This window comes from Drosophila subobscura, chromosome A (genome assembly GCF_008121235.1).
Source record: "Drosophila subobscura isolate 14011-0131.10 chromosome A, UCBerk_Dsub_1.0, whole genome shotgun sequence".
Classification (NCBI taxonomy): domain Eukaryota; kingdom Metazoa; phylum Arthropoda; class Insecta; order Diptera; family Drosophilidae; genus Drosophila; species Drosophila subobscura.
In genome coordinates, this window is record NC_048530.1 from 5,823,140 (window position 1) to 5,844,767 (window position 21,628).

General features: G+C 46.6%; 6 protein-coding genes across 10 annotated transcripts; 4 read left to right on the forward strand and 2 right to left on the reverse strand.

Moving 5' to 3' along the window:
- Positions 1-641: 641 nt before the first annotated feature.
- Positions 642-14,582, forward strand: LOC117903494. Of its 5 annotated transcripts, none has more exons than XM_034815570.1 (9): positions 642-780; positions 9,704-10,470; positions 10,533-10,652; positions 10,768-10,848; positions 12,160-12,268; positions 12,328-12,587; positions 12,922-12,978; positions 13,442-13,709; positions 13,764-14,582. In XM_034815570.1, exons 2-9 carry the CDS (start codon positions 9,822-9,824, stop codon positions 14,344-14,346), a joined length of 2,127 nt encoding a protein of 708 aa, XP_034671461.1. In that variant the 5' UTR covers positions 642-780; positions 9,704-9,821; the 3' UTR covers positions 14,347-14,582. The 5 variants fall into 5 exon arrangements, with proteins under 5 accessions (XP_034671461.1, XP_034671462.1, XP_034671463.1 ...); XM_034815571.1 differs by having other exon boundaries at positions 13,767-14,565; XM_034815572.1 differs by lacking the exon at positions 12,922-12,978 and having other exon boundaries at positions 13,764-14,578.
- Positions 1,994-2,676, forward strand: LOC117903498. The gene is made up of 2 exons (XM_034815578.1): positions 1,994-2,278; positions 2,336-2,676. Exons 1-2 carry the CDS (start codon positions 2,024-2,026, stop codon positions 2,471-2,473), a joined length of 393 nt encoding a protein of 130 aa, XP_034671469.1. The 5' UTR covers positions 1,994-2,023; the 3' UTR covers positions 2,474-2,676.
- A 422-nt stretch (positions 14,583-15,004) lies between the features above and the next one.
- Positions 15,005-17,191, forward strand: LOC117894215 (protein Cep78 homolog). Its single transcript, XM_034801134.1, has 7 exons — positions 15,005-15,284; positions 15,350-15,540; positions 15,593-15,769; positions 15,824-15,971; positions 16,039-16,495; positions 16,560-16,908; positions 16,991-17,191. The coding sequence occupies exons 1-7, from the start codon at positions 15,005-15,007 to the stop codon at positions 17,189-17,191; spliced, it is 1,803 nt and encodes a 600-aa protein (XP_034657025.1).
- Positions 17,192-17,906: 715 nt separating this feature from the next.
- LOC117899965 (methylmalonic aciduria and homocystinuria type D homolog, mitochondrial) lies at positions 17,907-19,301 on the forward strand. Its single transcript, XM_034810125.1, has 3 exons — positions 17,907-18,067; positions 18,162-18,730; positions 18,791-19,301. Exons 2-3 carry the CDS (start codon positions 18,179-18,181, stop codon positions 19,103-19,105), a joined length of 867 nt encoding a protein of 288 aa, XP_034666016.1. The 5' UTR covers positions 17,907-18,067; positions 18,162-18,178; the 3' UTR covers positions 19,106-19,301.
- On the reverse strand, positions 19,239-20,028 carry LOC117899973 (COMM domain-containing protein 3). The gene is made up of 2 exons (XM_034810136.1): positions 19,824-20,028; positions 19,239-19,762 (listed from the first exon to the last, which is right to left on the reverse strand). Exons 1-2 carry the CDS (start codon positions 19,996-19,998, stop codon positions 19,299-19,301), a joined length of 639 nt encoding a protein of 212 aa, XP_034666027.1. The 5' UTR covers positions 19,999-20,028; the 3' UTR covers positions 19,239-19,298.
- Positions 20,029-20,482: 454 nt separating this feature from the next.
- Positions 20,483-21,502, reverse strand: LOC117890221 (neuferricin homolog). The gene has a single exon (XM_034794962.1). It carries the CDS (start codon positions 21,373-21,375, stop codon positions 20,521-20,523), a length of 855 nt encoding a protein of 284 aa, XP_034650853.1. The 5' UTR covers positions 21,376-21,502; the 3' UTR covers positions 20,483-20,520.
- Positions 21,503-21,628: the final 126 nt, after the last annotated feature.

Below are 21,628 nucleotides of genomic sequence, written 5' to 3' on the forward strand. Positions count from 1 at the left end.
ATTGCTTTGGTGATGCTGAATGGTAGTGAAGAGAGCCAGTGGTAGAGCGGGACGGCAGGATGCCATTGCTGGGTGGTGATCAGCTGAAGGTGAACCGGTTCGGTTTGGTGGCTACCGTTTCAAGTGCAACCCTATTGTCTCCTCTCTTTGCCTCTTCTCTTTGTTGTTGTCCTATCCGCTAAGCTTATGACGTCAGAGCGCCTCGCTCGTTAGATCGGCTGCCTGCCAGAGTGTGGAGTGGGGGGAGAGTGAGCGGTGACTCATCCCTCTCTACCTTTTTTTTTTGGAGCGGAACCTGACGTCAGCGTGCAATTTTAGAACACAATCAGCGAGGGTACAAACGACTATTTATTGTAGTTACAACCCCATCACAAGTTCCATTCCGAAATCACCAAACAACAAACAGAATGAAACGACTGTATCGGCGTTGTGGCTTATCATTTGATGATAATGGGAAATTCTTCCACCTGCTCCCCCCACTCTTAGCGCTCTTCACTTCGCTCCACTCCTCTCCCCTTCTTTGATAAGATAAGATATGAAATTTTTTGCATTTTTTGTTGTTGTTTTCGCACACACACATTGTGCTCGTATTTCTCTTCGGCTTTTTTTCTCTGTGTCACAATTCTTTTTTTTTCTTCTAGAAAAACAAAACCAACGCATTAAGAAATAAACAAATTAAATAAACAATAAAAATAGGCAAAAAAGTTTAAACCGGTTGCACACACAAGAAACATACACAACAAAAAAACACGTCACTTGCGGCCGCTCAACGTTCAACAGGTGAGTGTCCCCCCCATAGGGGGGAATTACGTATTTGCAAGTGGTAGAAGCCCTCTGCGTGTCTACATGGTGTACGAGAGGGTAAGGGCAACATGTCTCTGTTGTACTTTCACCAAAAATATTTATCTATTTATAAGCACTCGATTCCACCTTCTACACCTTCACACTGCCAACAACTGATGACTCGAGCAGCAGTTGATACTCCGTATGGGCATTTCGTTCAACAAGTTCTTGGAAGCAAACGTAACACTTGTAGTTCCTGTTTGAAGCTATGAAATTTGGGCTGAAAATATGTGCGTCATTTGGGTACAGCTTTGGGGCTGATTGGGGCCACAAATTGATCATCATCGAACGGATGCGCTCATGAAAATTTGCCAAAATTTGAAAGATGTTTGCAGAGATGAGGAGTTGCATTGTACCCAGGATCGAGAAGCTGTAATGGTGTTCCAGACATGATCATATTTTGAGTTGCTGCAGCTGTACAAATAATTAGATATTTAATATTTATGCCGCCTTCTGTGGCATTCACAAAATCTCTTTGGGCTGCCATAGTTGCAATCGATTGTTTTCTTTTCTCCAAAATCCTATCCATGCACCCTGTAATTTTGAAGTGCCCTGGGTGGCTGCCACTTTGCATTACTTATGCGTGTATGCAAATTATTGCCTCTCACCTCAACCGAATGATCGGATTACTTGCCACATGCCACTCGGTGCTCGTATCGTAGACAAGTTTTCCAGGCCCCAGCTGCATTTGAATTTGAATTTCGAGAACTGAGACTGAGAGTGAGACGGAGACCGAGACTGAGACTGAGACAAGGCTGTATGTACTGTATAACAACGATATTGACCTCCATTAAGCTGAGCCAAAAACGAGTACCCCTTTATGGCTGTCTCGCTCACGCTCCATGCCTTTGCCGCTGCCGCTGCCTCTGTTTGTGCTTCTGCCTCCCTTTGTTGTCCGCATTTGCAGTTTTATTATTTTAATTCTGTTGATAACTATTCTGTGTTGGGTTCTTTATTCTTTATGTGCGCTCCCCAAATGATCCAAGTCCATTTCCGTTTGCCCTCCCCTCCCTCTCCTCCCGACAACCACCGGCAACGAGTATTTGTATTCCCAGCTGTACCCTGGAAGAGGAGGAGCATATTGGAGACTCTGCCATAAGCGAAAGGGAGAAGCAATGGGGAAACGAATCTCCCTAAATCCCCGAATCGTAGTAGCCTTTGATTTTGTCTTCCCTCTTCGATGCTTTCACACTCCGAACAAAGAAATCTTCGATCTCTCAGTCAACTGAGCGTCAGTGCTCTCTGTGAAACTCACAATCTATTTTCAATCGATAAGACTAGCAACGCGCAAAGTAAGATGGAATTCCGCTACTCCCGATACAATACAGTGTCTCGATTCTCGCGAGACTCTGTGGCGATTGTGCAGGTGGTGTACAGCATCAAGCGTCCAGCCACCATCGAAGATATCTTTGACGCGGTCGACCTACAGTATCAGGTCAGTAATTACCTAAAGGATATGTGCATATATCCTATCCATGGTTTGAACTCGCAGCCCCAGCTCGAAGATTTGAACTTTTGGAAAAATGTCGAGGAGAAGCTCGACATGGCCATAGACCGTGGATTCATTCGGGAGGATCACGGGTACTATGCCGTGGTGCATTCTCACCGCCAACAAGCCAATGATCAGTGACGTCTAGAGTGAGGGGTATCCAGCTGTTCGAACCCTTGCCAGCGTTCATTGTTGTGTTATTTCTGTGTGACCTGCATTTTGGTCAACGTTTTCGTGTTGCTTATTTCATTGTTTTGTTTTTATGTGCGTTGCTCCAGCGCCAGGGGAAATTTCAACAATTTTAACGACGCCAAAAACATTTGGCTAGCAAAATTGTATACAAAAACGAGCGCCGCACATCACGAAGAAGCAGCGAGAGGCCCATAGCAAACAGCACACAGATACAGATACAGCTACAGAAGATACAGATACAGATACAGCCACAGAAGATACAGCTACATCTACAGAAAGAGATAGAGAGAAAGAGAGAAAGATAGAGGTCTAAAAATGATCTCATTCTCAGGGTGCCCACCCGAGTATGCAGAAATTGGCTGCTCTCCATAGCCACACGTTTTCGGTGTTCGATTCTCGATTTTCGGCTTCAGTTTTTTCGGTTTCCAGTTCTGAATTTAGGCACCAAAATTTCAACTTGCAACTCTTTAGGCGAAAAGCAATTAAAGTGGAATTTGTAGGCTTGGACTTTTAGCAGCGATTGAAAATTATTGTAACCAAAATGATCTTTGTTAAATGTAAAGCAAAATTTGTATTCAAAAATTAAATGAATTATGTGAGTAGCCGTTGCATTTGTGTCTGCCTGGCGAAGGGAATGCCGAGCAAATTGAATAACTGATTAAAAGTAATACTTACGAAGTAGCTTTCCGCAGTGGATTGCCATGTCGTGAGTTTAATCCATTTGAAACTCAAGGAATATAGTTTTGTAATGGGAAATATGCTTCATTGAAATACAAACTAGAATTAAACACAGCTTGAAGTAAATGAATTTTACTCGAAGATCAAAACCGATCGGTTTGGTTCATTCAACTTCTGGAGCAGATGCTCGGCATCCGTAGCCCAAGTGCTGCCTATGGCTCGGGTTGCTCTCTATTGGCTGCCTGCACTTCAAAGTACTCGTTCTTCCATTCGTTTTTCTTGATTTGATTTGTTCGCACTTTGCCTCTTTGGGGCAGTGGGGCACAGCTGTAAATTGATACAATGTCTGGGTGGAGGCTCAATGTGATAATCAAGTGACATTTGAGATGCACTTTCCACTGCACCATATCAGTGTGCAAAACAGAGTTTGGGTTTCAATCGGTTGAGTAGAATGAGTTCTCCACCAACAAAGCCCTCAAGGGGGTGGCTAGTTGCACCATCCCCCAGGGCTGGCCTGCCGCTCGGCCCATAATGTGGGTCACATTATAAACCCCACTCTTAATCAGGCTCTAATCGCCATCACAAACGAACGAAGGCAACGCACCACCACTGACACAGTGAGGGAAAAACAATAAGAGCAAAAGACCCATAGGGGGAAGGGGATGGGAATGGGAGAGGGAGAGGGAGAGCTCGCATTTCTGAGCTGCATTCGGTGCTGTATTACGTGGCCATAAAACTGTCAAGAAACCGCCGCCCATATCGCACAGTCGCTGCCGCCGCTCTAATTTATTAAGCGCCCAAGCACCACCCTTTGCAGCCCGAAGAACCCCGAGAACCCACCCACCCAGACGCTAATTCCAAGAAGTCCAAGAGCCAAGAAGACTTCTGCTCCAGCTGTTCGTATTCGGTTCAGTTGCCAGCACAAAAAAGAAAGGGTATATTGGTTATACAGAATGCAAGACGAAAAACCAACAAAGAAATCTTTACGAGAGATAATTGCTGGACACATTCCCATTGCTGGGGGAAACGAACCTCTGCAGTTGTGGATTTAGAACTCATTTTTTATCAACTGATTTTTGCAGAGTATCTGCCCGTGTGTGTGTGTCTTGTGGCACGAGCAACCCTTGCGCCGTGCTGTTGCGTGATGTTGCGTGCGTCGCGTAGATAAAAGGGCCACAATGTTGCATGCCCTGCAATTGGACATTTGAGTGGAGTGGAGTGGAGTGGAGTGGAGGGGCAGACAGCCACCCACGCGCTGCAGCTGGTGTTATATTGATCCACAGAGCTAATTGATCAACCGATGCAATCGGCTGACTGCCAGATGACGCATGCCACAGCAGAACTTATTATTGCATCAGACATCAGCGACAATCCGTGCCCAGTCCACTTCCATTCTCCTACTCCTCGGCGACTTAATTTTACACAATTTGAACAGAGCAACAAAAAAGTGTCCCAAAGGTGTCTGACGAAAGAATCCACCACGATATAGAGACACATATGTACATATTTATATCTAAATTGTATTTGTATGGCTCGAGAGTATAAATATTTTCCCCCGATTTGCGCAAGAATCTAGCCAAAGAGCTGAGGAAAATGCAGACATGGCGACGGCCCATTGCTTTGCTTGCTTCTATGATTAATGCCCCGGAGAACTCATTCAGATAAAACGATTTCAAAATCTAAATACATAAAATACTTATTCGTATAGAGCAAAGCTGGAGCTCTCTCTGCTTGAAGCTTAGATTGTACACTTTTTGAAGGTCCCCCAACTTGTTGGACGATCAAAATAATCACGGAATGCCGCAAACATGACGTCAGAGTCTGGGCTGGGATGTTGACGAAAGCATAATGACGTCACCGTTCGATTGAATTCCAGTTGACCCTTCGGATCTTCGACCCGAGTCCAGTTCACAGGTCTCAGGGTCTCAGGTTTGTTTTTGTCGGCCTCCAATTAAAACTTTTCAAATATGCAAATTGTCTTGCAGTTATTTTAATTTATTTTCGCAGCCACAGTTCAAGGGAAAATCATTGCGAGTACTGATCCCCAGTGGATCGATAACGAAATGCATTTCTGCACACAGAATTCAGCAAAGGAAAATCACAATTGGTGCGAGAAATGTAATTGTGTAATTCCCCTGCCGTAGCTCTCGACAGATTGCACACTCTCATTCATATTTGGATGACAGACAGACAGACAAGCTCATAAAATATATGCACGAATGTTCAGTTGAATTTTTGTACATCTTTCGGCCTGGTTGATGTTTTGCTGTCGCTGTTTAGGGTATATTTAGGCTCAGCATTCTGTGCCTAGCTATTCTATCTTAAATTTCCTGCATTTTGTTCGTAGTTATAATCATAAATTAAGAGTCAGCATGGGCAATGCCCAGGAGCCTCCCGCAAGTGTTTCCACAGTGTTTTATAAACAAATTGAAAACTATATTCACTGCTCGACAATTCAGGCCATTGAATGTTCCAAGAACCCGAGATCCAAGGCCGGGCGGAAGAGCGCTGTGGATAATGGCTAGGCTGCTGCTGCTGCTGCTGCTGTGGAGTGAGAAATAATCGTAATTTTGTTTGGAATAACCTTGACATCATAATGGAGCTGATTCGAGGCATTATGATGAAAATGTACACAAATGTTTGGGGCTATAAATGGACAGGCTAGGATCGCTTCCACTCTCTCTTTCGCTTTGAAAATTAATTACAAATAAATGAAACATTCGATCGCATCAAAGACTCACAAGAGACCAGCCATAGCCATGTGCCTGCCCTTTGCCTTATTTGTGAGTCAGGAAATTACTTAATTGTCTGTCAAGTTCGTGTGTACATTATGGCAGTACGAGTGCTCGGTATATCGGTTCAATAGTTGTTCAGCTTTGAGTCACGTTTCGTTTCGCCTCAGCTCACACCTCCCAGTTCCCATCCGTCGCCAAGTTGCAAAATTAACTCAAATTATGCGGTAATTAGCTCTTTGTTGCCTTTGCTAGGGAATACACGTATGTATGTGCCTTTGGCACACTCATTTGCTTCCATGGATGACGAACTGCGATACTGCGATGTAAATTCAACGATTTTTGGTTCATTTACGAACGTTTTTCCCTGCCATTTCCATGATAGAGTGTTTTTAGTGCCGTTACACAACACTGAAGATCTCTTGGGCATACTTTTTCGGTTGAAAGATCGTTTTGTTTGCCACTTCCCACACTCGCCACAGGAAACCACAAACAAGTATTGGCCATCTGCAGTGCATGCAATAATTATGTACGTACAATTGGGGTCATAATTATACAAATTTGGTCAAGTTTCAGTGGAAAATATTATCTATTATAATTGATGGTTATTATGTGGTTTATTTTGAACCAATTATTGGCAGAGTTTTTTGCTTTCCTACAGAGTTTTTCAATCAAATTTGAAAGCCTTGCAGAGATCTCTGTTCACATAAACAAATAAGCCTTCAAATTGTACGCAAGCTTCTTTGGTAAACAATTAATCTACGTTAAAAAATATTCTGCTATATTTTGCACTTTTAAATACGATGTTAATGTTCTGAGATGCAATTCTAGATATCATTTTGAAATGTTAACTCTGTGGAAACTCAACTATTTGTATTTGTGAGCCCACTGACAGCTATTCGTGTGGCCACAGTTGTAGGGCGTCCATCGGTGGGTCGCGCATTTCCTCTGTTCGCCCACTTTGTCTCTTTGGCGCTGGTTCTGCTTCATCTCTCAGACCCAGACCAAGTGGAAAACAGATTTCCCTGCAACAATTATTTGCTGTTCCTTTTTGTTTTGTTTTGCGTGTGGGCTGCTTAGCGGTTCTCTCTCCCTCCTTCAGCTTTATCAGTTTCCCCCGCTCTATGTTGCACTTCCCTCTTCATATTTAGCCGCCTTCTATCGCTGGTTTCCCGGGCAAATGTGCAATTTGTTTGCTGTTGTTTGGTGAGAGACGTGACTGGCGCTCTGTCAACCATAAAATGTTTTCGCTGCTGGAGAGCCAAACCCTTTTCCTTACCCTCGGCAAGCAGTCGACCCAGGGGAGTTACGCATCGCCAGGCACTTGCTATAGGAATTTCCGAATTTGTAGACGCCGCCCCAAAAGATTGGCCAACTATGAAAACCCCATCGAGCGGAAGTGAAGAAAATGCACTTTCAAAAGAGGTGGAGAGACCCCAAGGGTGTGTCTAGACTCTAGACCAAAAGGCGGCACTGTACTCTGCCATTTTGTGTTTGTTTGCTGCCCTTTGCCTTCGATGCTTGTTTTTGTTTTATAATTGAAATTGCAGACCAGACGTCACAATCATTTCCGGCTCATGAAATTGGAGTGCTGCTGGCTGCTGGCTGGCTGCTGCACCCTTGACACACGAAATGCTGGGGTTGAAGTGCACGGCGAATAAACGAAGAATCTCTTTAATCTAATTAAGAGTCAAGTGCTGCCAACTGCCCAGCGGGATAAACAGTCTTTAAGTGAGTGTCTGTCCAGCTCTAGCCAACATTTCATTGAGGATTACTCACACTTGCGACAGAGACGTTATCCAGGAGGATTCTCTATGCACTTGGCATTGTTTCAGTACAAACGAGAAGGGACGTGTGAGACGCTTCTTACGCGTCACAACTTTTATACCCGGCACTCAGTACTACATCTGCACTTTAGCGGTTATTTGTCCAATTTTACATTTTTTCTTCATCTGTCATCTACATCAACAACACTACTCACGCCAACACGCTCCTTTAGCTCGCCACCCTCCCCTAGAAACACACACTGCAGAGTCAGGGCAGAGGCAGCGGCAGAGGCAAAAGCAGTGACGTGTCAGGGGCCAGGCCATAAACAGCCCGAAGCAGAGTGTGAATGCTGCGGGACGGGGTGGGTTTGACTACTGCAAATTAATTTCTTCATTGTGGCTATAATAATGATCCAATCGGATTCCAATTTGGTGATCTGATAGATAAGGTCATTCCCTACGGAATGGCGTTTTTAGTTTTCTGTTATCTTCAAAATTGTAGATTTGGGAGGTTTTGCCCTTTGCGGGGGCGGAAGGGGCGGGGCTCATTTTTGAAATACACTGGTTTCAGTGTGAGCATACAGCAGTCTGGTGCCAAAATTTGGTGGCTCTAGCTCTTATAGTCTCTGAGAACTAGCCGACAAACAAGACGGACAGACGGACGGACGGACAGACGGACAGACGGACAGACGGACAGACGGACAGACGGACAGACAGACATGGCTCAATCGACTCGGCTATTGATGCTGATCAAGAATATATATACTTTATGGGGTCGGAAACGTTTCCTTCTGTGCGTTACATACAACCGTTATGTGCACAAATACAATATACCCTATTTACTCTTCGAGTACCGGGTATAAAAAGTAGTAGCTGGCTTGCATCTAGGAGAATTCCACAAATATAAAACACATAAATGAGAGACCCTTTCTGGAGAAGCAACCCCAAGCCGGCGTGGCATGGAAAAAAAAGAAATGCAAATTTCATTTCCTTGGTTATTTTTTTGTTGCTTGCATTTGCCCGTCGGTCCCTTGGCCCTTCTCCTCTGTTGCCTCTTGCCACTCGGTTCATTCGCCTTTTACCCTGGGGAGGGGTTGGGGTGTGTGTGCGCCATGCAAATATGCGGAGCACAAGTCACCCCCCAGTGTATGCCGCCGCCCCCCCGCCCGCACTCCTGTCCAGTGAGTATTCGAAAAACTCTTTTTGCCGCAGCTCTTTGGTTGACATTTGGCCCGGAAGTTGACTTGCTTTTGGGCTGTAATTGCGGGGTAAAAACTTTTGAGAGTACGATGCCCCCCGCCTTGCCTGCCTCGCCAGCCCCCTGCCCTGGGGGGTTGTCATACCACGAAGTTGTTGCCTATTGATTTTCCTTCTTGCCTTTCTTCGTTTGTTTTGGTCCCGTTTTATCGTTTTTATTTTGCATTTTTGTAGGCCGAAAGCGAGTCACTGGGTCGCCTCTGCCTTACCGGCAGGGTAACCCTCCGCAGGTACGGTTGCGGAGGGGTTGGTGGGGCTGGGGCGATTTATGACACCAATTAGTTATGAATTCTAAATTTGTTTGGCCCATTGCCAGAGCAGCAGACAGACCCGCCGCGCAACACGAGACAGCGTCAGAGTTCCCCGGAGCAAGACTTTGGGTGGCAGGCAACATTTGATCCACGGGGACATGGAACTCGCCACACGCACCGCGAAGAGTCCCAAGAGAAATTCAGGAAATTACCTACGAGTATCTGCTGTAGTTTACCAAGAACGAGCCTTGGGGCCAACGTAGCAATTACTTTTGAGGTGTTCCACGAGGGTTTGGGCACCAATTGAGGTTCGTTCTGTTAGCAGTGTAAAATTACTATTGAGAATGAGCTAAAAGCTACTTGTAGGCCCACAAAATAATGACCATGGGTGTGTATGCTCCACTGTACCTGTGCCGTATAATTGTGCTTACTCCCCCCCTCTGCTCACTCTGTTGCACCTCTGCTGACAGTCAACTTTTGCTTTTCTTTTGGCAGCAATCAACAACATCAACGTCCTTTTCGGGCTCAAGGACATACCACCGCCCATAGAGACAGCGGGATCTGAGGCAGAGAGAGAGAGAGAGACGGAGTCGGAGACGGTGACGGTATAAATATGTCAGAGCGAAGAACTCACCCACAGATGGGGCCACCGCCGCCGCCCCCCAAGCCAAACAAATCGCAGACATCGAATGGGGGCAATGGAAATGGGAATGGAAATGGGAACGTGGATGCCAACGGGGTCCTGCCGAATGGCAACAGCAACAACAGTTATAACAGCAGTAACAGTAACAGTAACAACAAAATCCACGGCAATAAAAGTGTCGCAGCCCCGCCGCTGGCTGTTGGAGGCGAACAGAACGAGCAGCAGCAGAACACGAGCGTCTCTCGTAGGAGCCAGACACCGCCGCGGACAGAGCAGGTCGTGATGACGCCCCGAGGCAAGACAGCCAACAGCACGGTGATCCTCATTGAGAGGAAGCTGGTGGATGAGATCAACGATCGGGTGCACGTGGCCGGTGGCGATCACACGGGCATCATCATAAACAAGGACACGGTGGCTGGCCAGAAGAGCGCCAGCAAGGCGGCGGCCTTGTCCCTCGAGTTTCGGGTGTTCCTGGTGAGCGCCAACACGGGCAAGCACTCGCAGGAGTCGCGCACGTTGCGTTTCTGGTTTCGCGATTGGCTGACCAACGACGAGAAGCAAGCGCACATTGCCCAGGACTTCTTCAAGGAGCTGGTCAGTCCGCAGGACTTTCCCCGAGGTACAGTACTCTGAGGTGTTTTGTTGTTTGCCCATGCTTAAGGTCTCTCTCCCTCTTTGCAGACTATGTGGGCTTCATCAAGAAGATCATGAAGCTGATGCAGCACGGCTACTCGGAGATTCAGTCGATCGAGATCGAGCTGCGCATTCTGGAGCAGACGTCGGCGCCGCCCTCACGTCCGCGTAAGTAAATGCTGCTCTGAGCAGCAAGAATTCTGTTTTTGCAGTCATTCTCCTTTTAATCTCTGAACTGATTTGATTTGATTTGATTTGATTGATTTGACTTGTGGGGAGGCAGCTCGGGATGGTTACATCATCTATTGCTACGGCGATTGCAATCGCAAGTTCGAGGAGGCGCTGCTGGCGCAGAAGAAAACAGGTGATGGCGGCGATCTGATGAAGGCCATTTGGCTGGACATGTACACGGATCAGCTGAGTGCCAGGCGGAAGTGATTGCCAACTCCACTTCTAGCCCCTTCCGCAACTAATCCCCCCCTAATCCACGTCTCGTCTACCGTAGTGTCTGCCGTGCCGTGCCGTGCCCGTGCCGTATATCTGCCGCTTACCACCCCACCCCTCCGTCTACTACTACTACTACTACTACGTTTCTCTCTCGCATCTCTCTCCTCTCTGTCTCACTTTTTGCTCACTCGTTGTTTGGTTTTGTTTTGTTTCGTTCGTTTTTTTTGTACTAAATGCACGCTCTAAAACCACAAGAAAATCCAATCAAAAAACAAGTAATGTTTTTGCACTGAAAACGAATGTTAAAGCGAACTCAAACGTAAATAATAATAAATAATGCTTAAGCCAGTGGCTTGGAAACTGTTCAACTTATCTAGATCCAAGCTGTTTTTAAACTGTAGGAGTGGAACTGCTTGCAGCTAAGAAAAAAACATACTCAACTTTAGGCAGGTGAATACTTGAGAACACTGCTTGTCAAAGCTGCAAAAACTGTAGTCAGCCTTCTCAGTCATCGAAAGCTTAAAACTGTAATTACGTTCCCCAGTAAGCCTCTGTAAACTGCAGCCGCTGTCCAACTGCATAAACTGTATTTGAAAGATCGTAACTGTTTTTACACTGCGATGACCCTCAAACTACATGCATACACATGCAAACATATGTGCTTCGCAAACTGTAGTGCTTCCACCAAACATTCCGCAACTGAAGCTGCTCGAGTCTCAAGCGGCCATGGTGACCCTAAAACTGTACCTATTTCGAACTGCTTGCCAATGTGTGCCACTCCGACTGCAGACACCGCAGGTCATTGCCTTTATGCAACACGAATCAGTGTCCATTTCTCCCACTCATCCTCGTACTCACCTAAATGACATCTTTAGAGACCAATTTGTCTGCAGCCAGTAATTAAAATACGCTGCTTGAGCATTTTAATCGACTCTCGACAAAGCGAAAGAACCCGAAACACCCCTACAGTGGCGTCCTCGTCTCTTGTGTTAACCAGCATCCACTGCCTAACCAGCCACGCGCCCACCTGCTAACATCGTTGCATCGTTGCATCGCACAGATTTCATGGTCCATGCAGGGGGAAACATTATTTCCTGCCCTGTAGGGATGTGAAAATACTCGTATAACCCCAGCAGCCAGGCGCTAAAGCTCCCCGTCCCCAGCTCTGACTCCAATCTGATCTGTACTGATGATGAACTCTCCCTCTCTCTGTTTCTCTCCTTCGCAGTTTCGCTGGAGGAGTCGCAGTTTGAATCTCCGCCACTGACACAGGAGAAGGTGCTCGAGCTGATCGAGCAGGCCTACCCCAATCCCGTTTCGCCCGAGGATCTGGCCAAGTGAGACATAGACCGATTTTCCACTCAAATAATATTTAATTGAATTTGACTTGACGCAGGGACTACGGATGGAGCGAACAGGATGTGCTGCTGGTCATACAGTCGCTGCAGGAGCGTGGCCTGATCAAGTCGATGGAGTACAATGCCTACACACGCATCCACCACGAGGACAAGGAGATCAAGGTGGTGAAGCAGATGCCAACGATAGCGTCCAACAAGCAGCCGACGATTGCCATCATAACGGCGCAATACTGCGAGAAGCTGGCCGTGGACGCGATGCTCGAGAACAAGGAGACATTCGTTCGCTATACCACAGTCGGTAGGTGGGGCGGTGGGGCGTGGACAATCGCACTAATCCATAGAATGCTGATAAAGAACAGTTTAATGACCTTTCAACTCCTCCAACATCCTTTGAGTTCCCACACTAATAATATCTCAACTCTCTCTCTCTCTCTCTCTGTCTCTTTTTCGCTCTCTTATTGTGGCTCCTGCCCCTACCCACTCTCCTAACCGCAACCCAATTGAATGAATTTGCATAAAATTGTTGCTTGTTTTTGCGACGAAAAACATTAACCTCCATCCGCTCTACCAACACCAACACCAACCCCCTCGCAACCCACGAAACTCGAATGTGTGTACCCACCCCGTAACAGATTCCGATCCCAATCTAACGAACACCCTAAGAAAATCCAAAAAGAAACGAAGATTTGGTAAGCCACAAAAACACAAGTCCAAATTTCCATATCCCTAATTTAAGAACAACTTGTGTATGGGTCGGTACATGTATGGGTATTACGCTTTACTCTAAATCTGTGTATATATTGACTTATTTTTGGAACTCAAGCGAAATGTGTGCGCTGCAAATATTTGTGGGCCTTCCTTGGCATAAGTTCCTGTGTGCTTCGTCCTGTACTCTGTTTATTTCCATGTTTTCGTGTTTGTTTTTTGTGTTGTTATGGCAAAGGATTGTGCAAGGAAGAACTCCTAATTTCACCCATGTCACTCCGTGTATTTGTATCACTTTTTTGTTGGGCTGGGATTGATTAATCTCGTCACGCACTCTGCACAAACAATGCAAGCAGCCGTTGGGCAAGCCATGTTTATGTTCTGTGTGCGCTCCCCGCTATGAATCATCGACTGACTTTGCTCTTCCACAATCTACTCTCTGTGCAGGCGAATCGAATGTTTATACTTTGGGCAATATTGGAGCGCATCGGATAGTGAGCACGAAGCTGCCATCGGTGGGCAGCACCAGGGAGGCGATGACGGCCACGGGCAATACGACCACTCGGCTCCTGGGCACATTCCAAAAGGTGGACTTTGTCTTCATTGTGGGTGTCGCTGGCGGCGTGCCCCACTACACCGACTACAAGAAGCACGTGAGGCTGGGCGATGTGGTCATCTCGTATGTGGACAAGCAGCGGGCACTGTTAAGCAACAGGTGAGACAGGTCTACGATCGATTGGTGCCATCAATCATTCAATCATGCCATTTGCAGCAAGGAGAAACCTTATGTTTATTTGTACAAGAGCGGCGAGGATGTGAAGACGTATTTCCCGATCAATGACTCACTGCAGCAGATCGCCGAGAGCCTGCAGGCCAACATGGAGCTGAAGCGTCCGTGGGAGTCGTACCTGGGTCAGGCCCAGCAGACGCTCGCCCAGAAGACGGAGAGCGACTTTGGCCGGCCGGACCCAAAGACGGACAAGCTCTTCATGAACATTGGCAACAATGAGGTCATCGAGGTGGCCCATCCCATTGCCGCCGACGAGTTGAACGGTGTGCCACGCCTGCGGCTGCATCTCGGTCCCATAGGCTCTGGCCGCGATCTCGTACGCAGCGATGATCTGCGCACTCAGTTCGCCCGCAAGTACGGCCTCCTGGCCACCGATGTCGAGATGAGCAGCGTCCTGGACAGCATTATTGGCAATTGCCGCGAGAGCTTCATTCTGGTCAAGGGCATATCCGACTACAAGGACGGCATGTCCACCCGCAAGTGGCAGAACTTTGCCGCCCTTTCGGCGGCATCCGTGGTCAAGTCGGTCATCTGCGGCATGGATGCGCCCACCAATGTCTGAGCGGCATGGCTATCTCAACTACACTTCAGACCAGTGGGGACTGGGGCCCGCACTCCATGCCTGTGGCGGAAGGCTGCCTGGCTGGCGGGCTGGCGGGGGCTGGGCTTCTTCTGGTAAACCAAAATGTATGCCAATCGTGGGAAAACGATTGCATTGCGAGTAATGAAAAATGAATGTTTGAGTAATGTGTATTCAATAATTTCTTGTTATTTATTTTGTTATAACTTTTGTACTACAAAAACAATATTAATTTACACACACACACACACACCAGCACATACATATGTATGCGCAACATTAAATAAATATTGCAAATTCGCTTGCAAACAAACAGAAGAACAACAAAGCAATTTTAGAGCACTTTTTAACGGGCCCCAAAGGTATTTCAAGCACGATTTCAATTGGTTGGTTTTCCACATTGATAACAGACAGAATGATAACAGACAGAATCCTTTTCGTTTTGGTTCAAAAGCAAAAGCCTTAAAGAGGAACATTTGCAAATCTGATCTGAAGAATCGCTCGACGGGCATCATCGAGTACTTTGGAATCTATTTGATTTTGATTGATTTCAGCTCTACAGAAAATGTGAAAAATCATAGCTGGCCTTGACTATTCACTCGACTATTTGCCACTCGATTTGTGTAGTCATTTTACGAGTATGTCGCTCAGCCGTGTGTCGGAAAAGAAGCTAACCGTGCCTTCGCTGGTAAAGAAATCGAGCCAGAACCGCTCGTTCTACTTTCGCTACTTGGAGCTGTGTCGCGCCAAGAGCTTGACACCAGTGCCCGAAATTCGCAGGAAATGCCATGAGATCAGCTCCCTGGAGCTCAACGCCGACAAGCTGAACGTAAGTGACTGGCTGCAGATCAACGAGGCGCTGCACAATGATCTCTGCCTGAAGGCGCTGGTGCTGCGTCTGCAGCGCTCCTATGAACCAAGTGAGTAGCCTGAAGACTGTTGGACTGTGGGGCGGATAAACTAAGGAAGGGGCTTATCCATACAGATACAATCGATCCCATCGACTCGGAGAATCGGGCACGTCTCTTCAAACAGCGCCCGGTGGTATTCACGCGTTTCATTTTCCGTGGTCTCGTCCAGTCCATCGCCCATTGTGTGTCGAGCAACATGAATCTCACGGAGCTCAAGCTGGAGGGCCTGCCCCTCCATGAAGGTTACATCGAGTGCATTGCCAAGGTAGTATCATCCATTCTAGGTAATACCAATCATTGTTCCACTCTGATTTTAGTCGCTAGCCGCCAACAAAGGCTTGGAGAAATTGAGCTTCCGCAGGTCCCCCATTGGGGACAAGGGCTGCGAGTTGGTCTGCAATATGGCCAAGTCCTTCCATCGCATTGAGTTATTCGATCTCTCCGAGTGCTGCATCACCTCCAAGGGGGCAGTTCATGTGGCTGAAATGATTAAGGTATCGGTATATCGGAGGTGGAGGATGCAGTGTAATCCTTGCCATTCCACGCAGATGCAAAAAGTATCCCGATGGGGGCAGTCCCCCAAAGATGATTCCATTTTGGGCTTGAGCACGCTCCTGCTCGCCAACAACCCCAATATTGGAGACGAGGGACTCCAAGGGATCGCCGAAATGCTGAAGGAGGATGCCTGGATACAGGGTAAGTGCGTCGAAGCATGAGCCATGCGAAGGTCCGACTCTAAGATCTCCTACGGTCTCTTCTGCAGTCGTGGACATGCAGGACTGTGGCCTGACTGACATTGGAGCTAATTCAATACTGGAGTGTCTGAACCAGAACATTTCCATCACGGAGTTCAATGTGCGCAATAACGAGGGAGTTAGCCAGCTTTTGCAACGCAGCATTCGCAACCACCTGGGCACCCCAGAAGTCGAGAAGAAGCAGGAGTCGGAGGATGATCCCAGCGTGCCCAAGGGCAAACAGTTCACCATTGACCAGCTGACCGCGATCACCAAGGTACTTGAGCATCAGCTCTCCCTTGAGCGGGCACTGCGACAGAAGGCCGAAGCGATGTACACAAAGCTCAACAATAAACTGTTGACCATTGCTGGCCACAAACCCATTGATAAGGAGGAGCAGGAACACGATAGCCGATCCGAGGTGGAAGCCAACCACTCCCACATGCCCAACGAATATCTAGAAAAGATGTCAGAAGATCCATTAGAGTATGTTTATGTTCTTTATCTGCTGTATACCTCTGCCTCTGCATGGTTTGATCCTCTCCCCCAGCTCGGCAATGCCTCCGTGCAGCAACTTGTCGTCTCCGCGCAGCAAATTGTCGTCTCCGCGCAGCGACTTGTCCTCTCCGCGCAGCGACGTGTCCTCTCCGCGCAGCAACTTGTCGTCTCCGCGCAGCGACCGCTCAACGCTGTGTGATGACGAGGAATCTGAGGCACAGTATGGCCACTCAGATTTGCTGGAAATAAAGAAGGTTCGCAGTTTTAGGAAGAAGCTGAAGACCACACGGTTGCAAGTGCGAAAGGTGTGCAGCGTGATGCAAAACGAAGAGCGCAAGGGGAAGGGAGAAAATATGAATCACGAGTCAACGTCGGATAACGAAATCGTCAACAAACGCCACGTGAGTAACTCACGGATTTCCTGGTCCCACAATTATTACAAGAATTCTTTCTTTATCACATTACAAGTTCATGCCGATGCAGCAAGTCGAGCAGGACATTGGGGTCAGTATTATGGTAGCCGAGAAACAACACGGACGTGGTCGTAACAAATCGATGGACAAATCAATGCAGAAATTCGAGCAGGACACGATGATCAAGGACGGTCCTAAGCAAGCGCGTGGTCGTAACGACGGAACTGGTGAGGGTCAATGCTGTGGAAAGATGCCGCACAGGATCGATTGACCTGTGCAGTTGTCATGCAATGTTTAATTGTTTTTGGGTTATATAGTATAATAAATAAATGGGAATAGCCCTATAAAATGAGCTAATCTTGTAGAAATTTGATTAATTGATCCGTTAAATTTGTAAATGTACTGATGCATGATGTCAATAGGTGCGAGTGAAAGGGTTCAACGTGTTAAGTGTGAGTGAAGCGAGAACAGAGTGTGTTATATATATGTTTTATGTTTATGTTTTGTTATATATTTTTTGTTTTGTTTATGTTATTATATGTTTTATGTTATATATAGTTGCATCATGGGCCGTCGGGACCGGTCCTGTAAATGAAAATCAAGGAGAGTAACAAAATGTAATAAATATAGTTTCAGGGCGCCATCACATTGACGACAACCTTGTTTAACTCACACACCTTGCAAAATGTGTAGCAAATGTGTAGCTACCGCGTAGTTACAATGTAAAAAGAGGTTATTTTTGTTGAGCTTTTTTGCTGAAACCTTAATTTGTAAACAATCCAATAAAGGGAGTCCTGAACCATCAATAATTTGAAACAAAAATATGGCTTAAGGTCTGTGTGTCTTAGGTTGGTGGTAATATTCAGCCGAATATTAGATTTCAGAACCGAGGAATATGATTTAAGACTACGGTATATTTGGGTATGAGAAGGTATATTTTGATATATTCTTGAGGGTCTGACGGTATATCTTGTCGATAACACAACTGAACAACTGCGTAGAAATAAGTCAAAATAGCCACATAAAATTAACATTTAGACATAGAACAAAAAATAAAGTAACAAAACAAAACTAAATTCAACGTGCTGTGCTTTTGTCTCGAAGTCGTGCCATTCCATAGAGATACCATCACCTAACCGCAGCAACTGTAAGTATCAGCAAATTATATTTAATCACGACTAGAAGAGAGGGGCAGAAGTGACAATTCCTTTTCATTGCCAATGTTTTTTACGCATTTGCAGTGGCTTATGATATAATAATGTCGCGCACCCTGATTCGTGCACTCGAAAGTGTGGGTCGCAACTGTCACATACGGACAACAATCCGCATCCACGGACGAACTGCCTTGCTCAGCGCCGACTTGCCAGTGGCGGCCTTGAAGATTTGTGCAGTAAACTACTCAAAGCGCGGATCCGGATCCGGATCCTCCTCAGACGCAGGCAGCCCGTTTAAGATTGTTACCAAGAATCGTGAACCTGCCGACGATGATCTCAATAGCATTGAGTCCGAACCGAACTGGGAGTTGACTGCCCCGAAGAGCAATCGCTTCTTTTTGCCAAGTTGCTGTGGTCCAGCCTGGCAGGGCTGTAATTCAACGATGCAGCTGACGACACCCCTCTCGAAGGTAGTGAATTTCAAAAAGGAAGCCAATACAGACAACTTGCTCGAGATATCCTGCTGCCAGTGTCCCATTCTGATACGTGACACCCTCATCGAACTGTTCCCAGTGCGCGCCGTGGCCAGCAAGGACACAGCCATAACATTGCTCACTTTGAGCTATGACGGTGACATCGAAGCAGGCGCCTCAAAGGTAGTGCTGCTCGAACACATTCATTTTTCTGCAATTTATTAATTTCCTATCTCTCCGAAGTTTGTGCTGGCTGCCAGAGACATCAGCGAGCGTCTCTTATCGCTGGGCTACTGGTCAGACTTCCTGAATCCCTTCAGCGGACGACCTTTCTTTATGCCCAAAGATGATGACAAGTTGTACAAGCAGGATTGCCGTTTCCGCGGACTGAACATGAATATATCCATTATGAAGAATTGCATAGTTATTTCTCCCGAGGAGAATGACACAACCCACTTCTCAGGGGCCATTTTTTGTACGGCGCCCAGCGACTACGATTCGTTGGTAAAGCTGCTGGCGCCCGACGACGAACAGCCGATGCATAACCAACTCTTCTAACAAAAGGACCCCTTAGCCCAATTAGCTGCCACACCACAGGAGAGTAGAAAATGCAGCTGAAACCGATGACAAACGCCATTTGTGATGACAACTGTGGTACATTATTAGTTCCGGCTTTGTATATGGCTTACATAGTTAGAGAAGAATTGTTATTTAATGCAAGAATATAAATTATAAGATTGTTCTGTTCCTACTATCTGATGGCCATCTGGTTACAATGCCTCTCGATCTCCTTTAGCCGATTTATCAGCGATTGCAACTCTTCGGCATTGCACACAAACTCCACAATGGTTATCCGTTCGCCGCTGCTCTGCTTAAACCGGCCAAGATTAATGCAAAACTGAGCAACGCCCGTACTGCTGTCGGACGTGGAGGACTTTACATCGCACGCTATGCGCCACTGAACATCGGTGATGTGGGGAAAATTGTGTCCCACTTGCAGTTGTCGCAACACCAGATCCTTCCGATTGTCCTCGTAGACGCGTGTCAACTCATCCACGGCACTGCTGTGCAGCGCAAGGCCCTCCAGTTGCTGGCGAAATGTCAGTGCATCCCAGGCATGTTTGGTGGCCAAGGCGTACAGGGTGACTACGGCGTATTCGCTTTGCTTGGCGCTCGCCGCATTGTTCGCATAGATTTCAGGCACTGGCGCAATGGCTACACATATGGAGCATGAAATTAGCTTTAGATCACTTCAATGTTTGGATTTTGTACATACTTGCATCCGGATGGAGAGTCAACTTAAGGGAATTCGCAATGAGAAGCTTGGTGATGGATGGCGACAGAATTGTGCCCAGGTTTCTTAGGCCCGCCACCACAGTGGCAGAAATTAGGTTGCAGGCATCTGTGTCCGCCTCCACCACGGGGGAGACAGCTGTTGTGGTCGCAGCCATTCGTTTAAATAAAAATAAACAAAACACAATAATGAGTCGGGCTGTGACCGCGGACTTATCGATCAAATATACCGCATGACCTACCGTAAATATACCGAATCCGAAATCATTTTCCTCGATTATGATGTTCTTTTTAATAGTGCCATCTAGTTAGTACTCTCAGATTGATGAATCAATTCTCTACAGGTCTGGCTTATTTTCATGACTTCCTTTCTGTTAACAAAGCTTTTTTCAAGCTAAAAAGGTAAACAAAAAAGCATAATACGTAATTGCCGTAAATATAAATTTAACTCAATTTCGTGAGTAAAAAAACCCGTGATAATATACCGCAATTGGTCACCTGGCTGTGACAAAATGGCGCTTAACAGCACAAAAAATTGCACCAACGCAAAATAAGAGAACAAACAGCTGTTAACACAGCAGAACTTGAACCCGCGAAGCGAACCATCGCCTCAGTGTTTATTTCAATTTAATACACTGTAAGTACAATATTTACACTACAACCTGTTTCGCCTACGTTTATTACACCCTGTAGAAACACTCCTTGGCCCGCGAGGAACAGTTGTCGTATGCCTTGAACATTGCGTCGCCATGAGCCGCCTTGCCTTCGGTGTCTATTTGGTCTAGTTCCGATTCGGGTACACAGGCGCAATTGAAATTTGTATTGCCGGGGCTGAATAGCTTTCGTGGATAGCCGGTCCAGGCTCGCTCCTTGCCATCGCCGCTCGTGGTGGTGCACCACACTCGCGTGCCCTTGGCCTCCGACCACTCGATGTTGCAGCCGGGATACTTTAAGCGCATCTCGTCCACAGCAGCCTTCGCTATCTGAGCCTGCTCGAAGAGCGCCAAGTACTTGTGGTGATATGTCGTCGGTTCACCCTGTTCATCGTAGAAACGTCCAATCAGCTTCCCCTTGTAGATGTATTCCTTCTCATAGAACTCCTTCCAATTGGCCAGGCCAAGCAGATCGTTGGGTTTCAGGCTGAGCACATCGTCGGCAGTCTGCGGATCGTACTCCTCGAATTCGCCGCTTATGAACGCCACAGAGGCGTCGCGACCCACAAAGAAGTTATAGCTGCAGCCGGTGCCATAGTGCTTGATGCCGCGAGTAACATCGAACACGGATCCCAGCAATGCCAGATAGATGGGCTGTCCATCCTCTCCATTGTATTTGGAAAGTTCGGCCGGTGTTAGCAGCATCGCTTCGTTGGCAGCTTTGAACTGAAGCGAAACCGTCTCACCATCAGCGTTGTCCACATAGTTGGCCGCATGTCTGTTTGCAAACTGTTTTATTTCCGTGCGATAGAGGCCAGCCAACACAGCTGCCAAAATGAAAAGAAACTGCAATTTAAATAGATGTTTCACAAACCCAAACATATTTGTGTTTCCTTATTGTTTGCTTGTTTTTTCTTCGTTACATTGGTCTGTTTGCTGGCGTCCAAGTAATTATCATAATTTTTTTAATTTTGCCAATGAAAACTTGTTTGGGTAGAAGCTATTAGGGATGTAAGATATATATCGATATATATTTTTCGTTGATAATACATTTAATTGGTATCTTTTTTTTGGGCTATTGTCAAATTGAGGATCAGTAATTTTTTTAATTCAGAGTATTGTTCATAGGATTTAC